Raw genomic sequence first — 24,967 nt, 5'->3', positions numbered from 1 at the left:
CGGATTTTTTTCCGCATCTCCGCACCGGAAAATCAGCAGAAAATATGATGCGGGAGGGTGATGCGAATAGAACAATTTTTCGAAGACCGCCTTACCAGGCACTATCTTTCACTTGGGAAATTATTATCAAAGATTGAAAGAAACTTTTGTGAACTAGTTTTGAGGAAATTTCAGTATACTCACCATATATCATCTAATTTCATGTTTCTTATTTTCCCTTTAAGCTTTTTATGAATGAGGATTCGTTTACCTTGACAACGCAATATTACCTTGTTACTGCTTATATTACCACGTTACGTCATGATTTCCCATCCTTCTACACGATATTGCTGTTAAACTGCAAGATAACTGGCATATCTTTTTAAGGTAAACAATTTTGTCCATGAGATACCTTATCATGCCGTTGGAAAAAGTCCTGAATGTACGCTATTTCCTGTTAATACCTGCTTCCTGCTCATCAATATTACCTCGTTACTGATACTATTACCATGTTACGTCCTATCATCTTCCATCCTTTACACGACGCTGTTACAGCTTCTAGATTAATGATAAATCCATTGTAAACAATTTTGGATCACGATATCCTTTGTCAAACCGTTGGAAAAACTCCTAAGTCAGTGAGGCTGGAACTTCGATTTTTGAGGATTACGATTTTACCAGTTTTTTAGCAATTTTTGCCTCGCTAGCCCAAGTCTCGCAACCTCTTTACCTTAAGGAAGATCGAAATTAGAGTTTTTCAGCAATCCGAAAAAAACGCATAGCAGAAATTCTTTCATCTTCACAGGATCGATTCTCAACAACAAAATACATCTTTTGGTCTTTGGGTTTGTTTCTGACGTTTTTTCTTCAAAGAATATCGATCACTTTCCTTTTCCCCTTGAGCGCATGAGAAAAAAATGACTAGCTCGTTTTCGTGCGGGCGAATAAAGATGAGGCGGCAATCTTGCACTGAGGGTGATACTTAGTTTCCGCCCTATTTTACGCCCACGATAGAATGGTCCAAACACGGGGGTAGTCCAAATGATAAACTATGTCGTTCTGTAAGTGTTTAAAAATTTTCTGTGAGATACAAATAGTATATTTGAATATTATTAACTTATTTGTTAAAGCAAAAAGTTAAAGTATTTTTGAGCGCAAATTTAAATATACGGTTAAATAAAAAACGAATGATGACAGTTCTGTTTATTCCTATCAAACCCCCGGGAAAAGTTTTTTTGCTGACTTAGCTTTTTTACAAATCTCAGAAAAGAACTCCTATAGGAATTCCGATACCTAACCCGATTGGTTAATTTCGGAACAGCTTCAAAAAAGTCATAATGGCAGATAATTTTAAAAGTTTCTGAGGGAATGTGTGTAATTTGTCGATGTTGATGGCTTGTTGATTCTTTAAAGAAAAAAGATAACAGGTATAGCTTTTTCTAATCCTGGAATATTGAGGTTCCAACTACACTGTAAGTACGTTGTTACCTGTCAATTCTTGGTTCCGGCTCGTTATGTTTCTGGCTCATAGCATTTCTTATGCTACAGCATTTCTTATGCTGTTTGGTTCTACTATGTTTCATTTATATTTCAAATTGGTTGAAATAAATATAGTTGCATGTCTTTTGACTGGTTTAGTATCTATGTAACTGTCTGTAATTGATTCTACCTGGACACTTTTCCTAATGAATGTTTTAAGATTCGTATTTTATTCTTTGTAAAAAGTAATTCACATTTTTAGAAAAAAAATATGTTTCATTTATGTTAGCTTATTCATTGATATCTGAAAGAAAATGCTGTTGAGAAGAATCATTCTAACTATTCCAGATCATTTCCAAACTTTTGTTATAATTATAAAGCATTAAAAAGCCTTAATTAGCATTAATTAGTTTTCACAAGCATTTGTACTAGCGGGTGGCAGTTAGTGAAAGCTATGGCTAGTAATGTTACTGCTATTTACAGTTTGGTCTTCTTAGATTCTTGTAAACCTAGGGTCGGAAAATTTTTAGTTTTGCAAAATATTCGAATCGACAAAGTATATTGGAATAAATAATTCAAAAATAAGAAGGCTAGGCTGTAAACCAGAAACTTCCACAATTAACAAAAAATGTTTACAACCTGGATATCCAGGCTAATGTTTATCAAAACAGACATTAAAATAAAGAACGTCTGAAATCCAGGAAGCAAGATTTCAATAATATCCTTCCCTACTCGATTAATTTGAGATATAAATCTGGTCTAATTATCATAAAAATGAGGGTAAAACGAGAAACAACAACAGCTTTACTAACATATGTTTATTAGGGTCGTCTTGGACCTGTTTTTAGTATATCTTTGTCTATTCGCGTTTTTTTTATCAGAACAAACTATATACGAACATAGGGCTTCGATGGGTAAAAATATTAGAACAAGCCTAGAATATTAGATGTTACAAAGTTCGCGGAATCGAGAAAACTAAATTTTTTACGAAATCGGATTTAAATACTCTCCAAATTGTGAAAATTAAAATATTTTATGAACATTTGAAGGCTTGAAATTTTTTTTTGGATGCTCTTATATAAAAAAACGTGTATATTAGATGTTGAGAGCAAAGCAGAACTTTTTTTGGTCTACAAAATACAAGATTCTGATGTGTGTCTGATATTGATGTATATTCTTAGTTTTTTATAATTTTTTTCGCTATCTATAAGTGTTCGATACGAGTGTTGATCAGGCGTTTTGCTTTGTTTTTGAAAGGTTGGCAGATGAAAAAATTAACTCCGACGAACTCTAGATTCTAGGTCTGCAAGCACAGTATTGATTAGTGTTAATATTTAATTGAGGTAGAGAACCGAATTTTTAGGCCGACGAATTGTATTTTTTCGTGTCTTTGAGCAGCGAAAATCGCCGTTTGGACGGCATTAAATAAGACCCCTGGTGTTGATGTATTTCATATTTGCATGCTAAGTTGTTACAATCTGCAATCAAGAATTGTTTGTTTGTGTTCACATGTTTGGAAACATTTGTGAAAAAGTCATCAGAATTTCTTTTGACAATCAATTTAGCTACACGTTTTTTTTTTTACAAGAATATCCAAAATTTTTGAAGCCTTAGGGTGTTCTTAACTTTCTCTTCTTATTTTCACAATTTTGCGACCATTTTTACCCAATTTCCTATGAAAAGGTGTTTTTGAGTCTAGAAAGCCTTAAAATGTTCTTAACTTGTTCTTAACATTTTGGCCATCGAGGCCTTATGTTCTTATATAGTTTGTTCTTATAAAAGAAAAACCTGTATGTAGGAATTTACGAATTTTTACATTTGCCTTCGTTCAATGTTAGAGGTATCGATTTGATACTAAAGCAAGGTTGAAAGACAGCTGTCTAACCATAGTATAACCTTAAATGAGTGTATGGGTTTGACGGTGTGAGTGTATTAGCCCTTTTTTCCGTCGGTGTTTCGGTGTTTGAAGAAATTATGGTGGTATTTCGGTGTCAGGCATGCTACACGTTTTCTTTTTATAAGAACATCCAAAATTTTTGAAGCCTTCGGACGTTCTTAACTTTTTGAGTTTCAAGCCTAAAAATATGTTCTTATGTATTTTTGTCCATTTTCCTAAGAAATTGGCCGTTTTCGAGTCCGCAAAGCCTTAAAATGTTCTTAACTTGCTCTTTACATTTTGGCCATCGAAGCCTCATGTTCTTTTGTATAGTTTGTTCTTATAACGAAAACAGGCGATTCTGGGGAATTTACCTTTGGTAAAAAAGGATATTAAACAGTATTGTTTGAAGTTGATAAGGAGACATAATTTAAATCTCCAGGTCCAGGAAGTACCACATAGTTTGAGTATTGTTCGCGAAGGCAACAGTAGGTAGCTTTAAAATTGAACTGCCTATCAGTCGTGCTTATAAAGCTTGCACGGCAGAGTGTCAATATTTTCTGTTAATCAGAAATGTAACAGGAAGGTGTCAAAAACATTACCACTACTGTATTTTATAAGCACATTTTAATTGATTTTATTTTGTTCTTTTTATAATGAAAAAACTAAGATTTAAAATACTGCAGAGTAAATTATTTGCACCAAATAGAACTGCTGTTATAATTTTATGTACATCTAGGGTTATCTTTTTCGGGATTATAGTTTTTCTCGTACAGATCCAGTGGTATGTGTCAAAAGCGACCATATCATGAAGGTAGAGCATCCAGCTACGGTGCACAAGGTTATGGGTTCGATCCCCAGCCGGGTCATACCAAAGATTCTCAAAATGGTACTTGACAGTCTGTTCCTCTAAAAGGATCCTGCATTGTAACACGCATGCGTAATTTTTTCGTTCTTTTAGACCACATGTAATTAATTCCCGTGATAAACGAAAGGGAATGAATCGCTAGGGGTTGTACAGTAACTTTCGGTCGGGGTTGTGGACGGCGAAATATGTCGTTTTTTATGAAATTTGCCGTTCTTTTTGTCTATTTTTAGTAATGCAGGATTCTTTAGATAACCCCCTCTTGATGCCTCTATGCTTGATGTTCAGAAATTAAAGAGACGAAACAAGTGTAAGTGAAGAAATCCAGGGAAAGTGGATCCTCCCCTACCTTTGGGTAGACAGCTAGAGAAAAAGGAGCCTTTTTGTCGCCCTCGACTGCGGTCACAAACTTTCTTACTTATGTGTCTTTATGTTCTTACAAAGAAGATTACATTTTGAATGTGCTTAGGATGCTTTTGAAAGGTTTATTTATCCTTAATCATAATTCTTTAATAGCAAGCCAGAGAAATCACGCATGGGAGGCTTACATTTGCAATTTGAATGAAATTCTTTTTGATTGTAAGACGTGGGATTGTATGGATTTCTGGCTTTAGATGCTTAAAAGTTTGAGACAACTGATGCATTACTGTAATTTTAGAAAGATGTACTAAAAGTACTGTACTGTATCGGATAAAAAATCATGCTTGTCCTCGGTATTCATTCCTTTATGCTGGATTGACAATTCTTGAATACATAATGTTTTCATTGTAGCTCTTTTAGGACCTACCTTGGTTCGTCCGTCCGTCCCTCTGTTACCAGCTTTTCTCAGGATTGGCTCATTAGTTTTTTCTGATTTTTGGCACAATGATTCAATGCCGGAAAAACTGGTTTTTTTGGCATTTTCTGGAGATTTTATCATTGGTGTTTGCTGATTTTTTGCTCAAAGATGCATATTAACAATGCCCAAAACACGGCCGAGTCCGAATTTAGAGAAAAAATTTTTTCCGGCTGGAAATATGCCGGAAATCGCCGTTTTTCTGGATTTTCATTGGTCTTTTTCCTTATAATTGGTTGTTTTTTCATTCAAAAAAATTATTAATAGCATTGCCCACAATCAAGCAGGTTTCAATTTTCAATAAAATTGATTTTTGTTATGAAATTTTGCACACTGATGGAAAATGTCAATACCTAAAATGTGGCGGAGCCCGATTTTCAAAAAACATTTTTTTCCGGCCGAAAATGCCGTAAATATGGCGGAAAACCGGTTTTTTGACATTTTCTCAAATTTTCATCCTTTGTAGTTTTTCTGATTTTTTGCTGAAAGATGCATATTCGCAATGCTCAAAACATGACCGAGTTCGATTTTTTTAGAAATCTTTTTTTCCAGCCGACTATCGCTGTTCAAGTCCTAGCCTAGACAGGAGACCCGTCGTGTGTTTTTTTATAATTTGATGTACACAAGACGGGTTCGAGCTGTGAGTCCACACATTTTTTACAGTGGGAAATTCGAATTTAGCGCTGTCCTCACTTACTAAAATAAAAACCAAATTTCGAAAGTTGCGCTTTCTCTAAGAAAGTGTGACCAGTAAAAGAATAACAAAATTTGATTGGCTATGTTTTCAACCGTTATTAGGATCTGAGAAATTCAAACTCTCAACCAATACCATGCTATACATTTCGCCATCAGTTTATCAAAGAAGAAATCATAGCATGGATTCCCAGGCTAGTCCTAGCCTGACATGAATTCTTTAGTCAACAAAAGTTTGATATGACTTATATAATGTTCATCTCTGTTCTATCTTTTCAAGCTCCTCATTGCATTTTCTTACTCTTTGGCAATTTTTCTATTTTTATCTGATTCTCATTGTTAGGTAGGTCCATGTGGCTTGTTTTTATAAGAACAATTTTATAAGAACAACGAGGCTCAAAATTGCCAAAAAATAATTTAAGAACAATGCTAAGCCTAAAATTACTCAATTTCAAGCAATTTAGGGGTCAAAGTAGTAAAAATTGGGTATAACACCTAAAATACCTCAATTACATCCTATAAATGAGAACAGGATGAGAAGAATTTGAGGCTCAAAGTGACAAAAAACAGTCGAGCCTCAGCAAAATTATACTGGTTCTTATCCCGGGCGGGGGGGGGGTTTACTTAGGCAAAAATGGAAGATGGGTATGTACGGACGGTAAGGGTCGGTTTTTTCGCCTTTCAAAGTCTCTCTAAGGATCGGACAATTCAAGATTTTTAGGATTTTTTTTTTTTTCGCCAACCCTAGTACCCCCCCCTGGGGTTCTTATAAAAAAAGAGTGTAGCTCTTTGAGTGCTGTCTCCTGCTTAAATTAAGTATTCAATAAAGTAAATTTTGTAAACTATGTGAGTAATTTCAGTGTGAAACTGAATATCTTCACAGAATCTGCCTCAGAAAACTTACAATATATATATTTTTTTTAACTTTCGCTAGGCTGTTAGCTCCAGAATTCATAAAAAAGGCAATATAAACATACTGTGAACAATTTATGAGTAGTTTTGAAGTAATTATAATTCTTTGTTTCAACCATGTTTGAAACTCTGTTATGAATTTTGATAATAAATTGATATGACATAAGTCTAATTACAATTTTTGATGTGAAAAAAATTTGCTATGAGGGTAGAGTAATGTTATTATGTCGATTCCTGAAAATCTAAGAATAAATTTTTTATTGAATGAATTTTCTGTGCTGTTTTTGGATTTTTTTCGAATCAATCCTTTGTATAACTCATGTATCACACTGAATGTTTTATGTATTTTTGTACGCTCGGTTGTTTTCTCAAACTCATGGTTTGGTCCAACAAAGGGTTGGAAAACTTACTGTCGGTTGTAAATTGACACGTATAGACCTTTTTGCCTTTCCATCCGCCATCTTGAATTGTATACAAAAATACAGGAACGAAAAAGCCGTGGTTGGATTTAGTTGGAAAATATGCAAAACATATGCAAATTTATACAAAGATTAAAAAGACAACAATGCATCTTATAAAGAAATATTATAATCATTAGAACAATAAAAGATGGAATTTCTTAATCCAAAAAGAAATATTTACAGAATAACAAAAGCCTTTTAGGAATTTGTTCTTAAAGACATAGCATATTCTGTTTTCATGCCATTAAAAAAATTTCACGAAGACGGAGTACACACATCAACTTTCAAAACACGCAAACTGAAACTTTTGAAAGCAGTAATTATGACGTCACAATGTTTGATTTGATCATTTGGCCGTTCCATTCCCAGGAGAATAATTTACCGTCAGCCGAATAAGGATTACTTTTGTACCTTCGCGGGTGATTTTTCAGCTTGAGTTTATGTCTAATATTATGGTTTTTTGAAGTGCTTGTTCTAAGAGATGAGTGAATATAATTATTTTTAGTTTTCAAGAGAAGCAAATTTAATCTTCTTCTACAAGATAACACTTTAATATAATGCCAACTATGCATGTAAGTTTTATATTAATACTTTCTTTTTGCATATGTTTTGCATACTTTCTAAGGGAATTTCACCACGGCAATTCGGCCACCATAATTTTTGCATACAATTCAATATGGCGGATGGAAAGGCGAAAAGGTCTTATAGTCTACACCCCCTTAAGTTTTTTTTTCAGGGAAAAACATCCTTTGCTTTAAAAACTCAATTTGGCTAATGATGTAACTCTTTTGGTTATTCGGTATTCAACTCAACTTTAATACCTACCAGCTCCTGCCTGGGGGGGGGGGGGGCTCAAGGTAAATGATTTACCGTACGTGCGGCCCTTAAAGGTCTCTTTTCCAAGCTCCCCAAAGTGCACTGTAAGGGTAGAAATGAGCAAAGATGGGAAGAATTGCACTCTAAGGGTGTGAAATTTGGAAAAATCTGACCCTATTTTGCCTAAAAATGGTCAAAACGACCCGAAGTCCGCAAGGGTAGTTTTTTTTGCCCAAATTTACTCAAATTTGGCTAGATTTTCTCTGCACTGTAAGGGTCCGATTTAAAAGCCTAATTTTGGGCCGCACGTACGGTCTTTTTTGAATCGAGTGGGGGAGCAAGCTAGCAGCTGTATTTTTTTGCACTGCGCCAACAGTTTCTTTTACGTATAAACGTAGTCAAAAAAAAGTAAGGGGTGCTGTGCATTTCATATACATTTGATTAACAGCACATTATTGAAATTGTTTACATTTATACTTTTCTTCCTCAACTCTTGTAAATCGTCGTGATAATGGACATTTCTTAAGAGCTTTGGTCACCAGGTACTTCCAAAAAAAAGAAAATGTGAAAGTGTTTAACTTTTTTCTAAACTTGTAGTTTTTCTTAACCAATTGCATATTTTTAGCTGAAAGCGGTCTTGTATTGTTTGCACTCTGTCAAATTGTGACTGTGACTTCAGCTGCTCGACTGCCTTTGGAAGAGAGATTCAGTTTTTAAAAGAAAATCTTTTCCGTAAAAGGGTTTTAGTTTTAAAGATATTGAAGATATAATCGTTCGAGGTTTTGCCCTTTCACGGGTAAACCAGTTAAATACTCAAAGGCTGAAGTTTTAAATTTTTGCGAAATTCCAACTGGCTTTCTTGACCCGAAGCGATAGGATTTTTCTATTATCTATAGGTGCGAACAAAGGATTTGGACGGTTGTAGTGGGATAAAGCGGACAAAATAATACACGTGCGGCAATTGGCGGCTGGTAGAAAAGGTGTATTGAAAAGGCCTGGTCAATACTTGCAATCTAATGATGATTTATTAGTTTCCATCTTGACATTTCTTGACAACTCTCAAGTGATTATATTACCGCTAATGTACGCAACTTACATAAAAGTACCTCAAATCTCCTTTCGTTTCGCGTCTTCAAAGAAGGTATTAAAGCAACTCATCATGATCTTTACGTAAAATCTGCGAAGAATTTCACGCATTAGCGGCAAGTACTTAAAATGTTTCTACTTATGTAATTGGCTATCATAAATAGGTTTGGTCTCAGCTCGCAAAGAACTTTTCAATCTTTCGTTTATCAGAGACTAGATGTTGATTTAAAAAATTTATACTAATTTTGTTCTAATTTTTGCAGTGAAAATACTTTAAAAAATGAAAACTTTGAAATGAGTTTTCAGAATTTTTCATTTAAAGAAGAACATACATGAGGTGAAATCCCGCGTGAAATGTACCAGGAAGAACAAGCTTTGGTTGGTTGAAAAATCTTGAATACATACCGGTGCAGTAATTTGAATTTGAACACTAAACTCTGACCTCGACAACGAAACAAACTGGAAATGATATCACCAATAATCAACGATACCTTGATGGTGAAAAGAAATATATCTTTCAACGATACCTTAAACAGAACAACCGCCCAGCCACCCTTATCGACCACCCTGTTACCGCCACGCCGCCTTAAACCGTACAGTAACGAATTTCGTATCATACTTCTTTTCCTATATTGTATTCTACTAATATGTGGGCTTCTCGGAAACCTTATGACATGTGTAGCAGTTATCACAGTGAAGACAATGCGACGATCGATTCATTTTTATATATTCAACTTAGCTGTTGCCGATCTCCTTCTACTCTTACTTTACGTTCCAACGCAAATGATTTTCGTGAGAGACTACATGAGTTGGACTATGGGTAAAGACATGTGTATTATAGCGTTCGGGATTATTTGTTTATGTCTATCAGCTTCTATCGGCACTCTCATAGCTATTAGTATAGACCGTTACACTGGCCTAATGAGGCCGTTTGATTGGCGTGCCGCGTCAACGAGGACCTCTAAAATAGTGATACCGATCATTTGGTTAATGTCGGCTGCCACGGCGGCGCCGCTCGCTTATCACGGGAATGTGGGCCGAAACAATGATGGATCAATGGTGTGTTATGAAGATTGGTCTCTTAGAGAGATGGTCATTTACTGGACGACCATCATGGTTTTACAATATATTTTACCCTTGATTCTAATATCTGGTGTTCATATCCATATGGCAATCATCGTATCCCGACAGCAACAAGAGGCTATAAATGAACTGCACAAGCGTATGATTCGTATGGTCATAATGTTGTTATTTACTTATTCAATATGTAACGGAATGCAACATATTAATTTCTACCTATCCGTTTATCTGCACATTCATAATGAATCCTTCGGCTCATATTTATTCTTATTTTCTAACTTTGCAATCTCCTTACAAGCAGCAATCAATCCGTTAATTTATGGGATATCCAGGAATGATTATAAAGATGTTTTTAAAAGGTTCTTTAAATCATATACTTTAGAAGTTATGAAAGTGGTTTGTCGTATCCAAAGTAACGAGCAAAGTCCGACTAACAGTAATTCAACTGACGTTCAATCAACCTCAATGCTTTTAGAAACACCACAAATGTTGAAAAAGAATTTCCAAACGACCACGTCGTTTTTGGTTACCAATAACAACAATGCAGAAATATTCGAATTGGCGCCCGACACAGCAACGTCATCGCCTGGCCTTAAGCAAAACCCATCTTCGCCTTACCTTCAAATTCCAAAGCGTCAAACGCGTAAAATTTCATTACGATTTGATACACTTCGATACATGCCGGACCAAGATTCCAACATGACACGTACTCGATCTAGTACTGAAGCAAACCCAACACGGGCTCGAACGCGCACGCGTAGTAACGCAAAGAAACAGGATACTCTTGCCGATGAGATGGTCCCACAACTTATAACATCCAATCAGAATCACCCAATTATTGTTATCACAGATTATGAGAAAAATGACGGAGACCCGGAAGGGAAATACGGAACAATTAGGGAGTATGATTATACGGCTTTGGAACGTCCTTCGGATGGTCATCTCGGACGTGCCGTTCAAAAACACTCTATGGTGCCTCAAGAAAGGATATTGAATAGTTTCGATACACGAGGACGAGATTGTAACAATAATAGACAATTTCAGTCGCAAAAATATAAAGACAATGATTTTCATACATGTTACTCACTACCAGAAAGTTCCATTTCTAATCACCGTTCACCAGAAGAATGCAACAACAACGACTCAGTACCAGAAATGGAATCAAATAGTTGTAAAACAAGGCCACCCTTCCAACACTCAACTTCCAATAACTTTCAACAGAGGGCGTCTGAGTGCGTGAAATCAGATTTTGATTTTTCATGGTCCATGATTAATCCGAACAGTAGAGAATCTGTTATAATCAGTTTACTGGAGAATGCTAATGAATCAAGACTATGAAAGTGGGTTATAACACGACATTCAACCTTAACGCTTGAGGGGGATTGAGCTCTAGTTTACCAGGGTAGAATGACGTTATGAAAGCCTGTATCTCTTAATGTGTCTATCCAATACCCCAAGATATTGTGACATCATTCGACCCTGGTAAATTCGAGTCTATTTGATTTTGACCAAACGACTTTGATTATAGGACGTCAAAAGCTTCCTGTTCAGCAAACTAGGGTAGATACATTAGTTGTAGCCTGTATGGTAGTCGTCTGTACACAGACCTAGTATCTATGGCTAATTTTAAAATTCATTACCGTAGAGGGTCTGTTGTCATTGTCTTTTCTCATGTGAGATTTTTCAAACCGACCACTGCGATGTAGCGCGGGTGATAGAGGGGAGACGATGAGAGAAGTGTTGCTATATAACTTCGCAGAAGTCTCCGCACGGGAATTTTTTTATCAAACATTCAATGCGCACAGAGTGTACTACGAGGCGATAAACGTGAGATACACTCTGACACAGAGTAGTTTGGTAGTTGCCGTACCTGTTTTCTTCAAAATGGCCTTATATTCCTATTTTCCTCAGTAAAATTGCTTCATTTATTTCATCTAACGCATCAGATTTCAAAGGTTTCCTTTGTGCATAGGGAAGTCATTTCCACATTGAAGGCTCTCTCTTGGGCTTCTAAAGGTTATTTTGATGTCTTTCATCTCGAAGCACCTTCGCAATCGTGCCTAATTTTTTAAAATTTGAAATAGTCCATAGCTGAATTTGTAGAATGATTTTTATATTTTTACACATAATTGTTAATTATAATTTATGAAAGAATAGTGTTATCCCCACAAAGAAAATAAACAAATAAACTTTATACACAAGATGATATTGAAGTAATATTGAAGTAAGTAAAATTTATGATAATTTATGATAATTAGTATAAATAGGTTTGGTGATGGTAGGTTTCAAGCAGTTTAAAAGACTTCTAAAGATTTTCACAAGGGTTATCTATAGATATCCGAGGGTAAGGTTCGGGTTTTTCACCTTTTAAAGTCTTTCTAAGAGGGTCACAAAAACCAGAAAAATTTTAAACTAGTCTCTCTAAGTTGATTTCTAGGAAATTTTTTTGATTTAGAGTGAAAAAATTGTAAAATAAGTCTTTCTAAGGGTAGGGAATTTTTCAAAAATCGAAGAAATTTAAAAAAAAGTCTTTCTAAGGGTCACCTTTTCCTCAGAAATCAGTCTCTCTAAGGGTCTCCTCATCCGCCAACCCTAGTACCCCCCGGGATAGATATCGAGGAATCAAAATGTGAAAGGTTACAAAAAGGTAAATTGTATTGATTACTCCAAAGACGTCTATTAAAAAACCTTCGAGTTGACCTGGTAATTCATGTTATTAATCAAATGATAGACAGCCCAACAAAAAAGAAAATGACTGGGCACTAGAAGTTGGTTGCTTATTTTACTTAAATAAATAATAATACTTGTTAGTCGTTTGTCAGTCGTCAAATACAAAATTATAATCCAGGGATCTTTTAGTGATGGTTCGGTGGAGGATATTCGTTGCTATAACCATATCCGCCATTATTGTTGCCATGGTAAGGATCGTAGTATGTCCACTAGAAAGAAGTATAGGAGAGTTTTTCAAAAAAATATCTCTTTTTGTTTTCATTACGTCAATGATATAATATTCGAATATGGAACAATATAATGGCTATTAATCTCAACCCCGACGGAAGCGGGGAGACTGGGGAGACTTCAGCCTCCCCACTTTAGAGTAAATGAGATTTTTTTGCTCGAATTCCTAGCGAGTTTTATCTCATTTTGAGCCTTCAGCCTACCCACTTTTACGGTTGTTCCGCCGGTTCTGAATCTAGTCTCTAAAACCACGCTCGTTGCATATCGATAATATTTTTTCGTTCTTGAGTGGGGGGGGGTGTAAAAGATGAGGCTTGGGGTTCTCGTTCGAGAAAGTGTTTGATTTGGTGGCTAAGATGTGGGCTAAAACTCGTGAGTTTTACCTGTATTTTTGTGAAAGTTTCTTTCCGCGAACAGCGATAAAGTCTAAGAAAATCCATTATGTACAGTCTTCCGGAAACTATCCGGTGGTGTGTTCCACAAAGACCCATTAACGATTCTATAATACAGAACCACGTCTTACCTGACATTTGTTACCATAAAAAGGTTCTGGACAATGGCAATGTCCATCAACACAAAAACCTCCGTTTTGACATCCGAAACATGCCTATGTAAAAGAAGTAGAATTTAAAAAAATTTCCCTTGGTTGGTATGGTTTGGCCCGGGTGAAGGTACATTCACTTGCCAAGTAAATTAATAGCAGAAATACTGACAAGTATTTGACCCTGCTAAGTTCAAACTAAATCCCCTCTCTTCAGACCTTTGGCACATAGTCTGATAATTGTATCATTAAGTCACCTTTCCGAATTGGCAAGCAGGTCCTGAGAATCCCGTGTTACATTGACATCTCCATCTTCTTGGGCGGAACCATCGATTTCTTTGAACACATTTTCCGTTTTGACCACACCCTTGTCCGTGGTTACACGGTGAAACCTGTTGCGAGAAAAATTATTTGTCTTTGACTAGAAAAATGTATAAGGGAAAGAGGGGCTATTCCAGAAAAAACTGACCCATGATTAATTTCTTTTTGGAAGGTCTACCCCCTGGATTTTTGTATCCTTTGATTTTCGTCTATACTGAGAGTTTCCCTGGGTTTTTTTGCCGACTTTTAGAAAACGATTTAGCCTTTGTTAGAGAAATGTGTCTGAGAGCATACTCAGGAAAAAACTAATTTCCAGGTACCTCTTGACAAAAGTGTGAATTTCATTTCAGGATTTTGCACGTAAAGCTATACACATTTTTTTATAACCAACTCCAATTTTCGTGTCAGGGCTGGGGTTGCTTCTTAGCATTCTAGCTAATTTTCTGAAAAATTTGCTTTGACCACCCCAACCCAGTTTTACCATATTTAATGTATGTTTCTTGAGTCAAGGGCTATCGTTTGCCATGCTTAGATTATCTAGGAAGCTTTTGCTTTACGAGATGGTGAAAAAAAATTGGTTAATTTCAGGGCTCTAGCCTTAGCACAAAGCTGGTTGCTTATAAAAAAATGTATATTCAATAAATTTCGGTTCTTTGCCAGTAGTGGCAAATTTAAAAATATTTTTCTCTCGAACTTTAATTTGCCACTTCTGGTAAAAACCCGGGAGGTTTCTGTAAGAAAACATTACGTAATGAAAAGCATCAATTACTAACCTTTTGTTCACACTTCAATCCAGTGAAGAGATATGGGCAATGACAACTGTATCCATTGGGGTTAGGGAATGGGAAACATGATCCACCGTTTTGACATGGTTTCGAATCGCAAGCTGACATCTGAAGAGAAATAGTTGAGTTTCAAAAGCGATAAAAAACGTATTTTATTCTACAGTTACAGAGGTTAAAAGTATATCGTTTTCTCGGAAAGAGCTAACCCCCTCCCCCTAATAGGAGTTTCTTAGTCTGCAGTCTGTTCTCTATCATTATATTTGAATAATGACCAGGTTTTGTGGCACCTAGAAGTAAATAACACATAAAAGATCAATATTTTTCACGATACCGAAATTAGCTTCCGCTCTTATGCTGACAAAGGAGAATTAACCAAAAAAAAATTCAAAATTTGGGCTAGCGCGCCGCGGGAGGGGCGGGCTTGTTCATATTTTGATTAAAAATGCTGTGTAAGCAATTTGTAGATAATTAATGTGTAAGTAGTATTCTATAAGTATATTCTTACATTACAATTGGTTCCAGAAAAGCCTGGCGGGCACGAGCAGTTGTATCCTAAGGGATTTGAAGCATCCACGTTACATTTTCCACCATTTTTGCATGGTCGAATAATACTGCATAGAGAATCCTATGAATAAAAGAAAGTTCTCTTTAGTTCGTCAAGTAATTATATGGTTGATTACATTTAGCTTAGATTTGTAAAGGACGAGCGGGGCGATAAATCCGTAATAGCCCCGCTTTTTTGTAATTGCCCTGATGTAAAAAAAAAATTTTTTCACTACGTTCGGGCTATTTTGAAATGTTTTCAATGAACCTCGGGGTTATTAATCCCAAATCACCCTCTAAACCATGTTATTACTAGTACTAATACTTAAACTATTTATTTAATTCATCCTTTAACTACTTCGTTAAGTTGGCCTTGAACCACTATTTCGTTTAGTCAGCCCATGGTTTCATCCATGATTTTGAGTCCCCCCTTAAAACACAAATCACCCCTTATCAATTTATCCCCCCTTAAAGCTTAAAGATGGTTTTGAGGTGCCCCTTAAGTCTTACTGCCCCCTTAAATTTGCAAGACTCTTATGTATACATGCCCTTAATTTTTGGGGTGTAGAGACAAGCGAGAAATTAGTCCTTAAGCTCTTCTACTGATATTTCTTTCTTTCTTTTGTGAAAAAGTTTTTTATCATTATATACTTTTCTATACCAGCAAATTTAAAATATTAGTAGAGAATGATAAACTGCAATAAACAATATACCTGGTATAAAAATCCCTACAATACACTTTTCTAGAATCGTTTTCTCCTCAAACTGATAGCATTTGAACGAAACTATTCCATATAGAAGCAGAACAGAAAAATATTCCAAATTGAATGTCTTTAAAAAATGTAAATATTCGAATCACGGGCCATTCCATTACTGAAATGTGATTGGAGCCTTAGATGTAGTGTAGGATGATGGCTCACCAAGGAAACAAAAATATTTTAGAATGTAACATTCGAATCGAAATAGAAAATTCCATAGCTGAAATGTGATTTGAGCCTTAGATGCTTTGCAAGCAGTGGCGTTGTGGGAAAATCTTTCTGGAGGGGCCAAAGTCAATTTTCCAAAGTGGTGTCCCCACCCACCATTTTCTAAACTTTTACTAATTCATTTGCCTAGGCATAATGAGGAAGGAAATATTTAGTGGAGAAGAGTAGATTTATCTTTGATGAATGAAAAAGGGGACAACAGGCCCCACCATGGTTGGGGCCGACTAGAAAATTTTTTTAAATCGACTGCCAAGATACCCTAAATCACTAAATACAAATATACAAATTAGAGACTTTCTAGAGTGAAAAGAAACTTAGAGAAACAATGGCGAGCAAAGCGAGCGAAAAAATTGATGTTTTACGATTTCAATATTGTTGTCAGCATATTGGTCTTGGGGCGCAGTTAGATTTTCATTTAATAATGCAATATTGTACACAAAAAACTTGTAAATTAGCTAGATTGCAAAGAAGTTACCAATGAACTTTATTGCGAGCGAAGCGAGCGAAAAAAATTGCAAGAAAGGAACAAGATTACTCCCCCCTCAAGTAGCAAGGGCTTCCATTTGACCCTTGAGACCAAGTCCCCCCTTATTTCTCAGTTTTTAACATTTTTGCCCCTTGTGTTTTTCTCTAAATTTTAAATCACCCCTTATTTTAAGGGGGGGGGGGCTGAAACCATGTACAGCCTGAAACTGCTTCTTTAAAATCAGGCTTTTAGATTACTTCTTTAAAGGCAGCCTTAGACTATTTCCAAACCAAAAATATCGAATATTGGCGAATCTTTGCAGCTCTTTCTCGGATCCCGAATTCTGATATGGATCAATTCAGGAGGTGCAGATGACCCTCTCTAATTCGACGTTTTATTATTCGATTCAATCCGTTAATGGATGATTTTGAAAATCATTTTCAACAACAACTCTCATAAACGACGCTCTACTATTCGATACAATTCCCTTATTTGATGAAAAGGTTCCATTCCCCCTCTAAAATTGAACAAGAGAGCCTCAACTTTAGTAATTTAGAAATCATTGATCGTTTCTATATCTCTCTCATTTTTCAGTATTGACGAGCACTTTGTATCAAGAGGCACATTCTGGTATCACCTACCTGGCAACGAACACCTGCATAGCCTTCAGGACATGAACAGTTGAATCCAGGGTTAGTTGCTGTTGGGTTGCACACACCGCCGTTTAAACACAACCCTTGGACTTGGTTACATACCGAATCCTAAAGAAGAAAGAAGAATGTGTTGCAATTATTGCATAGAGTATTTAAGGTATGTTTTCTTCCTTGAACCATGGCGTCTTTGACCATCGTGATATCTGTTGGTTGGCGTAACTTTGATTGGGAAAGCTTTTGAAAAGAGTATTCTAACGAAATCAAGCAAGAGCAAAGCTGAGATAGTTCGTTAAGTTAGCCTTCTTCATAACGCAAAAAAGAGTGGTTTTATTTCGTGTTTATTCTTATCTTGTTAAAAGATTAATTACCCTTCCAAGCGCTCGTGAACTACCGATCTAGTTAGGTAGAATTAACCTAGGAAATGAACAAAATTGCCATCAAGTTCTGAAAATTGACACAGATGTTCTTTAGGGTATATTGAGTTACCAAAAATGTCCCCATCAATCCGGACAAGGCAACCCACTTTTTCGGACAGTTTAAAACCGAACATGTCCGGGAAATTGTCTTTAAAAGCAATGTTCTCACCTCGCAGTTACATCCAGAGTATCCGCCATCGCATTCACATTTATATCCTTTGAGGTTTGCGGTGGTTGCGGAGCAGACACCACGGCCCGAACATACTAAGGGGTCTTCACATGCTGATTTGATCTAGAATAATAAAAGGGTACGCTGGTAGATTTAGTCTATACTATGTGATGATAGGCTAAATAATCTAGGAATCTTTAAAGTTTGTGATTATCAAAAGTGATGACACATAAAAATGATAAATGTCATTTGAATGTTTTTTTTTTAAAGGAGGTGCGCAATTATTTAATTTATCTTTAAAATAGATTCGATATTTTACGTAGATAGACCAGTTTAATCCAGGATATCTAGAAAGTCTTTCGATTGTTTTCATGAAGGCCAAGGCGGTTTAGCTATCTATAAACTGAACGAAACATTTGAAGGAGCGAAGATTCGAACGAAGAAATCCCTTGTTCGTAACGCTGACACCTTTGACCACTTGGCCGTCAGTCCCACAATGAGAAATCAAATCGAGAATATTCCTTTCTTACCTCGCAAAGTACTCCAGAATAATTGCCATTGCATTCACAATAAAAGCCACTTTTAGATCCGTCAACATGACAAACACCATTCGATCCGCATGCACTTGGTACTACTGTACAAGCTGATTCCTACGGATTAGAGATGAGATTAGAATTCGAGCATTTGGCTAAATAATGTTGCTGTAATCTGGAAGGTTGTTCTTTGCTTGTTTGTCCAAGTCTTGCGGGAAATATTGTTCTTTTAGCAAAAAGGTTTGTTTCTTATATGATACAGTCTAATAATGCTTATGGAGCAGGATAAACTTGCTGATTTCTGAGCTTATCTGAGAACTTGGCGATAATAATAAATTTCACTTTCACTTACATTGCAATATTTTCCTTTAAACCCGGGGTCACATTTGCAAATGAAACCTTCATCAACGGAATCGTCAGCTGTGCATGTGCCGTTTTCACCACAAGGAGACGGGTGACATACATTTGGAATCTGGAATAGAAATGAAAAACAAGAATATTACATACTTCTCCATAACTCGAACAACAACTGACTCTTCATGCGTTGTAGGTGTGAATATTGTTATTGGTGCCATGTCAGCGCCGGCAGTTTCAAGCGTTATAGAAATAGCTCTATGCTTAGACCTTTTTCTTGGGGGAACTGACTTTGTACGCTTTGTATTGGTGTGGAAGAAGTTTAATTTAAAAGTTTTTTGTAAGGTAATATAATAATATTGAAAATAATTCTTCAGTGTTTTCCTCTTGGTTAACCTATATTTCTATTTGATAATATTTTGTGTGCCGATTTTGTAAATTCAATTGAATTTACGTTAAAGATCTGTTTTAATATACCTCGCAAGTTGGTCCAGAGAAGTTAGTTCCGCTACAATTACAAGAGAATTCCTTGAGTCCAGCCATTGGTGTGCATAATCCTTTGTTCTTGCATGGTGAACTGTCACAGTTTGAGATCTGAAAAATGAGAAGTAATATAAAAATGTAGCGAATGGAGTCAAAATTTTAACCGGTAGAAAGGTGACCGTTAATCGTAGTTGGTTGTGATCATCTGGTCAACGACAGTCAGCCCCCTTCTCACAGACCCGGTTTTTAGCCAATGGGGGTAAAAATCACTGACAAAACTCGATGGGGATTGATAATTCACATATTTTTTATGGCCAAGGATTTGAATTCTTTTGTTTTCAAGTCAGAAAATTCAGTGGGGATGGGAAAAATAGCATAATATTTTTTAGTGTGGATTTGCTTATTTGATTATTTTCAGTAGGGACAAAAATTGGAGGATAGTTTTCCACGGGGGACGATATTTTGGTCAAATTTTTTAGTGGGTCTGTGAGAACGGGGTGTATTCATTTTCTATTGAGTTTTCAAAAAGCAGTCAAATGACAAAATTCATAAATTAACTTCATCAAAGGAAGGCCGACAGATCCGATATACTGTATAAAGTGTATAAAGCGCTATATCCTTTACCTGACAGACTGGGCCTTCAGTGCCTGGTTTACACTTGCAATGGAATCGACTTCTTGAGTTGTCGGGTACACATTGACCCTGGCTTTCACACGGGTTATCATCGCATATTGAAAGCTATTCAAGAAAGTAAGAAGAATTAGTAAAATTTGAATTAGTGAAATTTATCCAATAGATAAGGCCGAGTGTTATTGCACGGGCGCAGTAGCATAGACAGGGGGCGCAAAATTTGTGTAAGAGAGCAGATTTTTATGACACAGCAATTATCTTTTTATATTATAAATAGATAATTACAGTGTGATAAAAATCTGCTCTCCTGCACAAATTTTGCGCCCCTCCCTCCTGTCTACGCTACTGTGGGCGTACTCTATGATACAGACATTTGTCTTTCGACCTTGTTAAGCTAAGGGAAGGAAAGAACAAGTGTTGAGTAAAGAAACAAGACAAATGGAGCAGTGGAATGACTGTTTAAACCACTGACCTTTATATATCACTGGGCCAAGTTACTCAATGCCGGTCATAAGCAAAATATGGTTGAATATTATGATCGGAGTTCTTTTGAAATTTGTACCCGCGGAGTTTCGCTTGTACACTAATGATGTAGTGCCGTTTTTCGTTAGGCAAAGTTTCAAACACCACAATGGTTTTTTTGCGGGTACCAAATTTCAAATAAACTTCGATCAAAGATGGCGGATGTAGCTTGGTCCAGGGGTATATAAAAGTCAGTGGTTTGAACCCAAAAAGTGAAGAATTATAACTTCAAACACAGGTAACAGAGTCAACATACTAATATGTAATTAAAAGTATAATCGTCAGCCGTGCAAAATTACTCGAATTTGATTGGTTTAGAGGAGTGCGATTAATCGTTAATTGCACTATTACCACTTTTTGCACTCTTCGGCGGGGGGACACTTTTGTCCCTTTATTCTTTTCCCTCCCAAGTCCTGTGTCAGAGACTTTTTTTTACTATATAATAAAAAACAAAGACATTTTTTTTCTTCAATTCATGATATGCATCATTGCAATGTCTTCCGTTCCACCCAATAGCTGATTGGTTGAAAGTGACGTATTGACTGCTTTTACGTCACTTCCAACCAATGAGCTACTGGTTCCGTGATGTAATGTCAGAAGACATTGCAGTGGTGCATATCATGAATATGAAAGGGAACAAAGAAATTTTACGTTACAATAGCTTCTTTTAATTGAAAACAAAGAAAAATTACACTGCAATGTTTTCTTTTTAAACAAAAGAAAAAAAGGAGGTTTTCGAATGTTTACTGACGATTACCTCGGAATCGTATGTTTTGTCGTGCAATTAACGTTTAATCACTCGTAACAAAGGAGAAAATACCGTAATTTGCACTCGTCCTTCGGACTCGTGCAAATTACTATTTTCTCCTTTGTTACTCATGCTTAATCGTTAATTGCACTCCAAACCATACGATTACTAGTACTAATACTCACCTCACAAAATTCACCATAATATCCTTGAGGCCCGGGGGGGGCACTGGGTTTGTGGACTGACGGTATGTGCGGGCCAAAAATTGGCTTTTAAAATTGCACCCTTACAGTGCAGCAAAAATCAGTGAAAATCATACCCTTAGAGTGCATTTTCCCCCAAATTTTCGATCCCTTTCGTGCAAAAAATGGTCAAAATTCTAGCATTTTTGGTCAAAATATCTAGATTTTTCAAGAATTTTCTGAAATTTCTACCCTTACAGTGCATCTCTAGTTTTTCCGACCCTTACAGTGCATTTGAGGTGCCTTGAAAAACACACCCTTAGTGCCCGCACATACCCGTCGGTCCTTTTGCCCAGCTGCCCCCCCCGGGCCTTGAGGACAGACACATTTGAATCCGTGTTTCGAATTATCAGGTACACAAGCTGCATTATTCTTGCAAACTTCTTCTCTTAACCGACAGATGTTCCTTCGCTGAAAAAACAAATACATCAAAATGTTACGTTTTGGAAAATTTATTGATATATATGTTCTACAAATGCTACGACGAACGAACTATGCACTTCTTGGAGTTATGGCTAATTGAAACGGGTCTGCAGAATAAAGCTAAGGGTTAAGTATGATAGTCCATTTTTTTTGGTTATAAAAACAAGTTAACTTTTCAATTCTAAAGTTTCGCCGAAGTCTCGTAAATACAAGGAAGTTTTTTCATCAAGTGTTTTATGTGTGGGTTTTAAGGCTATCTTTAGGAGAGGTTTAAAAACTTAAAATCTGTGTACCCGGAAGAAAATAATAAAAAAAATAACTAAAAGGAGATTTTTAGGTTTTACTTACACTACAAATAGGTCCAGAAAAGCTCCATCTACACTTGCAGGTAAATCCACCTTCCGAATCTGCTTGGCATAAGCCACCGTTTAAACAAGGACTGGTCGGCTTGCAAATATCTGCTGATGCAAACTAGATAGAACAAAATTATAAAATTTTATTAAAGCTACTATCCCTGTTGTGCAACGGTAGAGCATCAGGCTATGGGTATGCAAGGTCGTGGGCTCAATCTCCTGCCAGGTTATACCAAAAACTTGGTACTTTGGTAGTACTTGGAACTTTGTACTTGGTACAAAAATAGTCCTTGGTGCCTCTCTGCTCAGCAAAGTTAGTGGAATAATACAGGGAGCCTACCTTCGGGTAGTTAGCTATCAAAAGAGGAGCCTTCGAGTCGCCTCTGACTACGGTTGTAGACTTACTTGCTTGATTACTGTAGTGTGAAGATTTTAACTCGTGATTTAAATCATAAATCATATAAGTGCAGCAGTAGCTCTTGTAGCTCTTATGTTTTAAAGGAAATAAAACGGCCAAAGAAGATATTCAGCTTTCAGGAATGCGGTTTTCCAACATTCGCTGTACGAAAAGCACGGCTTCAAACAAGTCAAATAAAACCGCTAGAAAACACGCGTCGTGCCAATGAAGAAGTCCTTCCATGCACGAGAAAGCCATTAGCTTCTTTTAACTCTTCCGCGGCTTTAGTTCAATGATTAATATAATCTAGTTTTAGAACGTTTGGTTCTTCAAGTTATTAGTGAGGTTAAGTAAATCGGTAAAATGGACGACGAACGAAAATTTAACAGGCTAGTGAGTTTGAACCAATCAAATTTTGTATTTTCACTAGCCTATAACATTTTTCGTCCGTCGTGGTGATTATCCTGGTATGCTTAACCTCAGTATTTGTAATAATAATGTAGTTTCCTTACCTGAGCGCAGATCGCTACAACAAGAAGCAGTAACAAGTATCGTGCTTCCATCTTAGACTTTCCTATAAACTCCTCAAAAAATGTTCCTCAAAAAATGTCAAAAAAGCAATATTTCCCTCGTTTCAGCAAAGGTTGCTGATCATTAAAAGTCTAATTGTTGAACTGTGGTCGTTTGAATTCCAAAACGATTCTTATTTATAGGCCTCTAATGAAACCGCAAAATTAAAAAACCTCTAAGGTTGAGCTCGAAAAAATTGAGAATTCAGCGAAAAAAATTTTTTTTTTTTGTTATTCTCCCAAGAAAGCTTGATAAGTTAAAAATATAGGTTTTACCCTTAACAAAAGAATTATATACAACGGATCATAGTGATTGGTTAATTTTTTTCTCCTTCGCGGTGAGTACAAGATTTTGGAAAGGGTCCAAAATGCCTTTTATCTATGACGATTTTAAGTGGTCACTTTGAATTACTAAAACAATTGTTTCAGATTTTATGACATACCACATTTTATTATTTTTAACAACCTTACTGTTGCTTAGGGATCTCGAAATTTTTATGACTTTGTTTAAATATGTTGTTAGGGGTGTTGTTAAGGAAGCTATTAGAAATCTTGATTGCTCATTTCGAAATGCCAGAAATTATTACATTCACGCCTATTTGGATGTGCAAACCCCTTGAAAAGACAATGAAAGGGTCTCTTTGCTTTCTGTGTTTATTTGAACTAAATGTTGCAAATTTTAATTCAGGCCTTTTTATGATAAACAAAGAAACTTGTTTCAGCTCTTTCGGACTCTTGACAATGAATTAGTGGACTCAAACCAAGCCAAGGAATTAGAAATAGTAAAATACGCCTCTTTGCTGAATTGGGGGGAGGAGGGGTGGAGCCTCTGTTTGAGGGTAATTTTTGATGCGATTCCGGGGGGTTATGGCCTGATTTCCAGGGGGTCAAAATTGACAATGTCCGGGGGGTAAATTTCGAGTTGAGCATTGTTGAATAGTTATTTTTCAACATAGAAAAGCTTTTCACTGTTATCTTTTTTCATTTCAAACCATCTAATATAAAATCTTTGTAGAAGTGTTAAATTTTGCGGCAAAGAAATGAAAAGTGCCCATGTCGGCAAATCCCGACATCGGCAAAGAAATCGAAAATGCTCATGTCGGCATATGCCGACATCGGCAGTTAAAGGGTTACTCGGCAATTTATAAGGAGGGTCAAGTGTCTAAAATTCCAAATAGAGTGGGACCCTTTCCAGTTACCCAACCGGTAAGGTTACCATTGAAAACTACCAATACCTGTATATTAATACATACATACTTTGCCTTGAAACTCACCTCAAAATCTTACGCTTTATCTATTTTGGTTATTTTATTTTGAGCCGTGGTGCGAGCATTCAACCCCCAGCCGGGTCATACCAAAGATTCTCAAAATGGTACTTCATGTCTCTCTGCTTGATGCTCGACAATCAAAGAGAAGGATCAAGGGTAAGTGGAGCAATCCAGGGAGAAAGAGTGGCGCCCTCTCCTAGCTTCGGGTAGATAGCTACCGAGACTTACTTATTTGAATCGTTTTTTATATTTACCAGGAAATTGTGACGGAAACACTGGCATAGGTGGAAGAGCTTCATCAACAATTATAGATTATAACATTCAAGAAAAATCAGTGAGACACATTTTGATCTATTTTTTTTTTCACTTTCTTAATTATTATTCCTTACTCATGCAAGGGGTTGAACATTGAATTTAATGCCCCGACGAAGGGGCTAGAGTTGAAACTAAACCATTCGATGGTAAATGAAGCCGCTTATTGCCTATCTGAAATGCTGGACCCGGTTGGTTTTCACACAAACGCCA

General features: G+C 36.4%; 2 protein-coding genes across 2 annotated transcripts; one reads left to right on the top strand and one right to left on the bottom strand.

Annotated features, from left to right (window-relative positions):
* Window positions 1-9,244: 9,244 nt before the first annotated feature.
* Window positions 9,245-12,720, top strand: LOC136805470 (uncharacterized). Its single transcript, XM_067062044.1, has one exon. It carries the CDS (start codon window positions 9,468-9,470, stop codon window positions 11,418-11,420), a length of 1,953 nt encoding a protein of 650 aa, XP_066918145.1. The 5' UTR covers window positions 9,245-9,467; the 3' UTR covers window positions 11,421-12,720.
* Window positions 12,175-23,292, bottom strand: LOC136805472 (adhesive plaque matrix protein 2-like). Its single transcript, XM_067062046.1, has 15 exons — window positions 23,118-23,292; window positions 22,204-22,326; window positions 21,744-21,843; window positions 21,376-21,398; window positions 19,915-20,028; window positions 19,285-19,401; window positions 18,806-18,925; window positions 18,451-18,570; window positions 17,921-18,043; window positions 17,324-17,443; window positions 15,193-15,312; window positions 14,676-14,795; window positions 13,839-13,973; window positions 13,564-13,647; window positions 12,175-13,021 (listed from the first exon to the last, which is right to left on the bottom strand). The coding sequence occupies exons 1-15, from the start codon at window positions 23,166-23,168 to the stop codon at window positions 12,938-12,940; spliced, it is 1,554 nt and encodes a 517-aa protein (XP_066918147.1). The 5' UTR covers window positions 23,169-23,292; the 3' UTR covers window positions 12,175-12,937.
* Window positions 23,293-24,967: the final 1,675 nt, after the last annotated feature.

The sequence above is a fragment of the Clytia hemisphaerica genome, unplaced genomic scaffold, assembly GCF_902728285.1.
Source record: "Clytia hemisphaerica strain Z4C2 unplaced genomic scaffold, Clytia hemisphaerica genome assembly, whole genome shotgun sequence".
NCBI classification, from domain to species: Eukaryota; Metazoa; Cnidaria; class Hydrozoa; order Leptothecata; family Clytiidae; genus Clytia; species Clytia hemisphaerica.
Note: the sequence above shows the minus strand (reverse complement) of the source record. Positions and strands in the feature narration are given on the sequence as shown.